The sequence below is a fragment of the Geospiza fortis genome, unplaced genomic scaffold (assembly GCF_000277835.1).
Source record: "Geospiza fortis unplaced genomic scaffold, GeoFor_1.0 scaffold85, whole genome shotgun sequence".
Taxonomy (NCBI): domain Eukaryota; kingdom Metazoa; phylum Chordata; class Aves; order Passeriformes; family Thraupidae; genus Geospiza; species Geospiza fortis.
In genome coordinates this window covers 414,096-423,028 of record NW_005054358.1, presented here as the reverse complement: position 1 = coordinate 423,028, position 8,933 = coordinate 414,096, and the positions used below count along the sequence as shown (strand labels likewise).

General features: G+C 45.3%; 1 protein-coding gene across 1 annotated transcript in view; it reads left to right on the top strand.

The window, feature by feature from the left end:
• The first annotated feature begins 6,713 nt into the window (after positions 1-6,713).
• The window catches only part of RABL6 (RAB, member RAS oncogene family like 6), a 45,290-nt gene continuing 43,070 nt past the window's right edge, over positions 6,714-8,933 (top strand). Inside the window, exons 1-2 of the mRNA XM_031059225.1 lie at positions 6,714-6,768; positions 7,278-7,412. Of these exons, the coding sequence (XP_030915085.1) occupies positions 6,714-6,768; positions 7,278-7,412 (190 nt within the window). The remainder of the gene's footprint in view (positions 6,769-7,277; positions 7,413-8,933) is intronic.

Here is an 8,933-nt window from a genome sequence, read left to right as displayed (position 1 = left end):
AGTCCAGTATAGCAGTGAGTCGGAGCGCTGGGCCGGGGAGGCTGGTCCAGCCGGGAGGGAGGCGGGCGGCCCGGTCTGGTGCTCCGTAGCGTGCCCGGGCTGGGAGTGCGTGTGCTTTCTTTGTGCAGGTTGGTGCTTTTATGCGTATTCGCTCAAAGCCAAGTTTGGAATTAAATGTTGAAGGTCATTGGAGGAGTGAGGGATGGAAAACTTTTGTCTTCCGGTGCAGGACTCGGTGCAGCAGCGTCCCTGAGCGCTGCCTGCCGGCTGTGGCCCAAGAGAGAGTGCCTGGTACATCAGTTTGTGTCAGTTCGAGCATCGAGAGGGTAACTCCCCTGAGTGCGTGGGTGATCTTCCCTGGAGCGCAGGATAATGGTGCTTGCAATTAAGCTGTAGTGGTTGTATGATAAGAGTCTATTAAAAAGCTCAGCCCTGCCAGGCTTTAGTAAAAGGTGGACAGTGAATACCTCTGTGTGCCCTTGGTACATCATTTCATCCTGTCTTTTCTGCAACTCATACATTTGCTCTTTTATCGAGGAACACTTTCAGAATTCTTTTTCTCTCGGTGTTGAGGCTTAGAGTTGCATTTTTCCCTTGGAGCTCAGTAAAGGTGATTTCTAATACAGTGTTTCAGGAGGGCACTGCAAGTATGTGAAATACTTCCCAAAGTAACAGTTGTGAGATAGGGGCAGCAGTTATGTCATTCCTGCTGAAAATAGAACTGGTTCCAGAGAGCGCTGTGAGTACCCGCTCATCTGTGCAGATCCAGGCAGGCAGGGAAGGCAGATTGCAGAAGGCTGAGAGATTGGCAGGTGGGAAAAAGACTGATTTGTGAATGTGGCACTGGATAATTTCTGTGAAGGCACACGTGTTGGAGGAATAGAGCTGTTGTTGGATCTCGTTCTGAAACAGAATGTGATGGAGAAGTTACACTTTGGGTTTTGGGGTGTTTTTCTCTTTGTTTAATATTATGGCTGTGTTTTGGGACTGAGGTTTTGAAATGCTCTGTTTTACTAGAGAGAGAATTTGGTGCCTTTATCCCTAGCACACCTGAAGATATGCCAGTGCTGTTTAATTTATAAAATTAGTGTTTTAGCAAGCAGTCCTGAGTGTGAAAAGTAGAAGTGTGATTGTTGAGACTGGGTTTCCGGTGAAAGATGGGAGTGAGGATGAAGGTGCTGCCTTGGAGCACAGCACTGCATCCTTAAGCACCTACTGGAGATCTGCTGGTCTCAGACTGTTGGTTTGTGCAGAGGCTTCATGTGGCCACAGCCCAGAAGACCTGCGTGCTGCATGGGCAGCTGGGTGCCAGAGATCAGGTAGCTAATACCAGCTTGTGAATTATGTAAGAGCCAGGAGCTGGCTTCTCAGACAGGGGAGGTTTGTGCTGCAGATGGAAGGGATCAGCTGCATCCTGCTGGCACAGGATGGGACCAGCTCTGCTCCATGGTGACTGCATCATGCCAGACCTGTGCATGGGCACATGCCTGCCATTTGTGCAAGGCCAAAAATGCTAACTAGTTTCGCTGCTTTTTGTCTCATTAGTGAAAGGCCTCAGGAAGGATTGTTGGTTTGTGCTCTGTCTTACCAGGATTTGTGTTCTAGTTACTGTTTTATAGCTGAAAACTGCAGTTTTCTGTCATTGCCTTAAGGCAAGGTTTCCAATCTCCATAGTAACTCTTCCCAGCATCACTATTATATAATATTTAGAGGAGATGCAGGCTGGCTTATGAAAAGGCTTCCGGGTACCCCCCATAGCCATAGCACTGGGAGATGGGGAGCATTCCAGCGTGGTGAGGTGGTCTCAGTTGAAGGTGGGCTGTGAAGGAATGTCATTACAGGGGCCATTGCTCAGGAAAGGCAGAACTGCAAATCCTGTGCGTTGCCAATTCTCCTTTCTTGGCAAATTCCTGACATTCAGCAGAGGAGTGCAGGATGTGGTTTGGAGCCACCGTTAGCACACAAAGATCTTTACAACTCTTCTGTTTCCCTGAAACTGCCTGAAAACTAAACCAAGGGGCGCTGTGATTTGTTTTACAGAAATGTTTCTTTGCTGCATTAGACCACTACATATCCTGAATGAAGCCTGTTTGCTTCCCAGAAATATTACTTAGTATGGTGAGAATAAGTTGGATTGTTCACTGATAAAGGAGTCTAGGACACAGGCCTTGTACCTGGCTTTAGGTGCCTCCCTGGGCTCAGAGCAGCCCCTGCTGTGCCAGCCCTGCAGCTCTCAGGTACATTTTGTAACAGATAGCCTCATGTTTGAGGTGATGCTGAAGGCTGTGAGGTGTTTTAATGGTGCTGATAGTTACAGACCCTAGGTGGAACAGAGCGCTAAGTTGAACCTGAATGATTTGTTTTGACGGTCCCTCTCCTACACAGTCAGCTTTTCAAAAGAAAGAGCATTGTGGGCTGGGAAGGTTTAGATTTTTAATGAAATTATGAGCGCAGAGACCAGTACCAGCCTTTGGCAGCAATCATGTCCTTTGCTTGGGACATCCTATTGTAAAAGAAAAGCATTTCCATACTGCATTCCAGCACACACACACTCTGTACCATCTGCATGGAGCTGCTGTGGTTTGCATCCAGTTAACACCAGAGTACCCTGAGCACTCAGAAAACACAGAGCTGAAAATGACATGGGTCTCTGCCATGGATGTCATGGCTGGAATCTTTGTAGGAGATCATGATTCCAGGGCTGGGGAACCAGTCTTTGTGAAAACTTGCTCTTGTTTTCCTGCTTGGGATACCCTGGATCAGGTGTGCTGCATGGCTCTTCCAAGGGCTGTGCTGGCCCTGTTAGGGAGCATGGCAAGAGCAAGAGGAAGTGGCTCTCATGCCTTTGGCAGCACTGCTTGTTTCAACAAATTAAAAGAGCAATTGCAGAACTTAATTTTGAGCACCAGAGTGCTCAAACGTGACCATTTATGTAAGGCAGTGATGGGCAAACAATGATCCTGGGATTTGCTGATCAGGGACAGGAACAAAAGGCGTGGAAGTGCCAAATGTTAATTCATTCTATTCCCCAGACATGGAACCTTTGCTCTGGGCTTTACACACTGCATCCAGTGTGGCACTTGACAAACCCCACTGCTGTGTGTGTGCTTGGAGCACAGGCTGTCGCCAGTGCTGGGATACCAAAGGCAGTAGCTCCAAGAATTCCCCACCACTCCCTCTCCTTATTATTCCTTATTAATTTGTTCTGCCTAACATATTCCTTAAAAGACAAAGCTTAATTAATACCATGTACCTTTTTAGTAAGCATTATAGTCCTTACTTCTTTTGTGTTACTTGGGAGTTGTAGTTCCCAGACTCATTGTTAAGTATTTTCATTCAGCACGACTCCCAAAAGGAAGACTTCTCCTCTTCCTGCCACTTCCCACCTTCTCTTTTTTTCTCCTGTGGCTGACACAGGTGTTTGTGCAGCTCCTGCCAGCCCTGCTTTGTCTGCTGCTGGCCTGTGCCTATGGGAAGTGTGCTTGGGGGCGTTCTGGAGAGCAGGTGGTGCTGCTTTTGGCAGCAGAGCAAGCTCCAAGCATTTCAGTTGAAATCCCAAAGACCTTAATGAGGGTAAGGTTATGACCCTCTCCATGGGGTTATTAGTTTTGGGATCTTTGCTGCAGAGTCCTGGAGGAATGTGGGCAAAGCTGGGAATTCCTGATTTCTAGTTCTGAGTTGGTCTCAGACCTGTTCTCTGGGCCTGTATCATCACTGCTCTGCTTCCATCTCCCCATCTGGAGAATGGAATCCCTCTGGTTTTCCTGATGCAATGACTATATGAATAAAGTGATTTGTTTAACTTTTTCCTTGTATCTTGATCTATTCCCCATCCCTACCCTTTTCCCCACAGATAATTATTCTGTCTTTGCTCCAAACCTCTGGCTGTTTGCAGTAAGTACTGATTTAACTTCAAATCAAAATAAGGCAACAGTTTTGCTTGATAGAATTAACCTTGTCTATAGTTATTGTTCCTCTTTCCACATTCAGCCACAGCCCAGGCCTATGATGCACCAGCCTGACTGTGCTTGGGAGCTCATTCAGGCCTTCCTGCCTTGCAGGTGCCTGTCACTGAGCACACCTGCCCCAGCCAAAGTCTCAAGTACAGACTTTGCTTTGCTAAAACCGATTTGTGTCACCTGCCTTCTTCCTGTTCTGTTTTTAAAGACTTTTTCTTTCTTCAGGAAAAGAGTTAGTGAGAACTTGGACAGTATGTAAGAGAAGAGAGATTCTAATGGAGAATGCTTGGACCTGCTCAGACTGAGTGTGTGGTGCTGCAAGCACCTGGCACTGATCTAAATGTGAGCTGATTAGGGCTGGGGGGGATTCCCTTGCACTCCAGCTGTGCCTTCCATACGCTGCTCATTCAGCTGGGCAGTGGAGCTAGAGAAGAAAACTGAAAATGGATAATTTCAAGGTTATTTCTCAGCCAGTTCAGTTTCTTGATCCATCTCCATGTTTAAGTGCATAAAAAGTGGTATGGGCATGAAGTAAGAGTGTCCCTTCTGGGGAGAGCTCGCAACCTCATTATCTGGTAGCAATCCTGAAAGTGCACCTTGAGAGCAGCCTCACTATTTCAAGAAAGGTCTATTTGTCCCTTAAAACTCACAGTTTTAGTGTCTCATGCTGCATTCCGGGGCAGGGCAGGGATATGAATTTGAATGTTTTAGGGCACGCAGTGAGAGCTTGGAAAGGGGTTTGAAAGAGGACAAATGGAGTCTCATTCTGCCTATGCCATGAACTGGCTTCATGATTCCAAAAAATCAAAGGGATGTTCTACTGATTGTTTTTCCCATCTGTAAGTAGGAAACAACCACACACAAGGTGACCAGAAATGCAGGAACTGTTTTGTTGTGTCTGCAGAGATGCTGTAGGACCTTTAAGTGAAGTCAGCCTATAAATACTGTGTTCATTTTTGCCTTTATTCTCCTGGTGTGGTAAGTAGTTTTGAAAAAGAATAAACAGCTCTAAAAAAGAATAAACCTCTGTGTACTACAAAAAAAAAAAAGCACAGTGGAACTGTTGCAATGGCAGAATTCATCCACAGACTTTGTGTGCTTTATCTTCAAGTTGACTTCTTCAGTTCTTCTCTGAAATGACTGCAGCAACTCCTGAACTGCAGCAGAAGGCAGCCTTCTGTCTCAGATCTCCTTGCCCAAGTGATGATGATCAACCTAATGCTAATCACCTGACTGCCATTAGATGTGTCTGAGGTGGCCCATTTTCCAGGGAATCATAGGTCCAAATCAAAACACAAGAATAAAAATTCAGTTTTATTCAGCTGAATAAAAATTCAGCTTATTTTTTCCAGTAGCCATGTAGTTGCCAGTAAAAACAAAGATGGCATTGAAAAAGCAAAAAATTCCACAATGTAACAGAAAATTTAGAAAATGCAAGGTAGTGTTTTCAGAAAGAGCAAGATAACGTTTGAATTGACTCTGGAAAGTTCATTATATTAATTGCTACAATTTATGATATTTTGAACACTTCCTTTCCTTGGAAGAGTTTGAAAGGGCTTCTGCCTAAACTGAAGCAACCAACACAAGGGCCTGGTGACAGGAGGTTGTAGCCAGGTGAACATCAGCCTCCTCTACCAAGTAACAAGTAACAGAAGGGGAAACAACCTAAACTTGCGCATGGGGTGGTTTAGATTGGCTATTAGGGAAAATTTGTTTGCAGAGGGGGCTGTCCAGCCATGGCACAGACTGCTCAGGGCAGTGGTGGAGTCCCCATCCCTGGAGGGATTTAAAAAACATGTGGATGTGACACCTGGGGACATGGTTTACTGGTGGCCTTGGTAGTGCTGGGGAATGTTGGAATAGTTGATCTTAAAGGTCCTTTCCAAATAATTCTAAACCTAAATCATTCTGTGATTCTATTCTCTCAAGGCATGAGAAGTGTTTAAGGAGAAAGGGAAATGATACAGGAGCTAATGGAAGGAAGAGCCTGTCATAAAAGGCCAGCAACGGAATAGGGTATGATAAAGTAGGAGTAAGGGCCAGGGAGAGGTAGAGAAGGCAGGAGGATGGGAGATTGTTGCAAATGGGTGATTTAGATCGTGTGACGAATGAGCAGCAGCCATACAAGCAAAAATGGTCTAGGTATGATATTGTTCAAGTGCGACTTGACAAATGTCGATGGCAGTGTTCACTCTGTTACTGACCACATGCATGAAACACCCTGAGGAGAATCGACTTAGAATGGAGGTGGAATGAGTTACACAGAGACCCTCCTGTTGAATTATGGGGCTTAGAGGGGGACCCCCTTTCTAAACTCCTGATGGAGCTTAGGTGCTTCTGGGTCCAATCTCAGTCTCAGACTTGGTATTGGACAGTTTATGTCTAATGGACTTATCTACACAGAGTTTATAATAGTTAACACTGAGTATCAATTTCAGCAGCATTAATGCCACATGCCAGCAGTTCCTTACTGAGGATCTGTTGGGCAAGGAAGGATCTCTTATTCCCAGGAACAGGACCTCAGACCTAGAGGGGTGTTCCAGTTGAAGGGGAGACTCACAGGCAGACTATCCAGCCACAGTTCCGAAAGAGCTCGGATTAGACTCCTGATTTGTCAGGGCTAAAAGGTCTCTGCCTCAAGGAGAAGCTTAAGAGATGTCCCAGCTTCAGGGGAGGTCCCCACCATGCAGCCGCACCGCCGGGCACGGAGAGCTCAGGGAAGGCTCATCCTGTCTGTCATATTGGTGGGATAACATGGAGGCTCATAGTCTGATTGCATTCAGTGGGAAGGGTGTGCAGGAGACTACTTGTACCCACATCTTTCTTTTTTCCTTGATAAACAAGTTTTGGAAAAGCCACCTGGTATTCTTGTGTTAATCCATGGTTGGTGTGGTGTACCAAGCTCATGTGCCCCAATGCTGGCTGTGTCACTGCTCCTCTCTGCCTTTCCTAGAGGAATTCTTGTTCCAGCCATGGCTCAGACCTTTACTTCCTTTAAAGCCTGAACCAAACTGATGCTGGTTTGCTTAAGGGATCAAGTCTGTCCATCAAAGAGCAGAGGCTCAGCTGGCTGGAGTTGTGCAGATTCTGAAGATTCAAGCTTGCTGTTGGTTTGTTCTGCTGAGCTGGTATGAGTTGCTGAATAAACAGTGATTTAAATGACTGAGGCTTATGTTTTCTAATGAACCCCATCGTGCCTGTGTAGTATGGGAGGACTAATTACATCTGAATAATGCCTGCAAAAAGTTAACATGCTTTTCACAGCATTCCTCAAGTTGTGTTTAATCACTTTATTTGTCTGCTTGCTCTTTTCTCTAGTGAAAATTGTCATCCGGGGGGACAGGAACACTGGAAAAACCACACTCTGGCACCGACTGCAGGGAAAGAAATTTATTGAGGAATATATTCCAACTCAGGAGATCCAAGTCACCAGCATCCACTGGAATTACAAAAGTAAGATGGAAGAGGGTGGAAGGAGTGACAGTCATGGGACAGTGCCTCTGGGGAGGAAATTCCACTGCAGCTTCATTTGCTTTTTTCTTCTCTGTCAGCTTGGGAAACAAAAAGGTCTCTCTTCAGGCTTTTTAATTTATTATTCATAGTTTCTCAGTCATGTTTTTAATTTTGTCAGATGCTCTGTAAGTGCTGAAGAATACGTCTGTGAAAGCCACAATTCAAGGGAAGTGTTTAATAGGTGGTCTGAAGTATTTGAAAAATTTCTAATATGCGTGACATGTTAATGAGGAGGGGTTGTGTAAATCTGTGGCTGAGGGCCACGGTGCTTTGGGTGTTACTGTATTGCCTAGAAGCGGATACATGGTGCAAACTGGATTTCACTGATGAAAATATAAAGAGATTCTGGTGACTGGGGAGGATTTAAAAAATTATTGTAATACTGTTAGCTTTAGGCTGGCTTACTGAAGCACAGAAGTGCCAGTGCCTTTTTAAGTTCTTGCTGCAGTGTTGTTTTAATTATTATTTTACTGGTTGCAAGTGGCTGTGGAAGCCCTACATCCCACCTGGAAAAGGCACTGCAGGCACTGACTTTGTGTAAGGTTGTGATTCAACAGTGCATTAAGTCCAGCTTTCAGGTTACTGATCAAGAATTCCACAGCCTTGTGGGATGAACTCCTGATTCAGTATGAAAGTGCTTTATAAGACTGAGTATGCTGTACAGAAAGGGTCAGCAGTTGTTTGTCATTATCATCATTATCAGACATTGTCCATCTGCCTCACTCTGATCTTCTGTTGAATCAGGTACTGCCCAACTCCTCCCAGCTGGGAGAACACCTTGTGCAGTTGGGTGAGCACCAAATTGAGCGCCGTGTCTAACTCACCACCAAATTTGAATGGCCAGGTGATACCATGATGCCCAAGCCTCGTGATAATGCTCACAAAGCCACAGGATGTGTTCACCAGCTGATGTGCTGGGGTCACACAGAGGTGTTTCCCATCTGCAGTCAAACCTCATGTATGGTGTGGCATGCTTCCCCTCACTCCTCTTCCTACATCTCAGGATGTCAGCACATCAGTTACTGAGGAATGAACACAGAGCTTACAAGTTGGATGGTGGAAACTATCTAATATCTAATTTGAATGCTTCAGCCTAAACAGACTTAGATCAGAGTAAGAAATTAAATTCCTGTTTCCTAGATACTCAAGTGTAAAGAATGCACTGAGTGTTAATTGTGGCTTTCTGCGGTATCATGATTAAAGCATCAGAGTTGGGTTTCTTCTCTGATAGTCGCAGGTAACACAACACTTGTGTTGGATACAGTCTGGGAGTCTGGCATTTAATTTAGGAGGCTTATTCATATCTACCTGTATCCATGAACAAGTACAAAATGTGTACATGCAAAAGGTGTTTGGAGGAAGATCCAGTCATCTCACCTGTGTCTGCATTTCTTTCCCTGAGCCAAGGCTCAGACACTGCTTTTTCAACACTGATGCAATCCTGGGGTAGAAAACACCTGC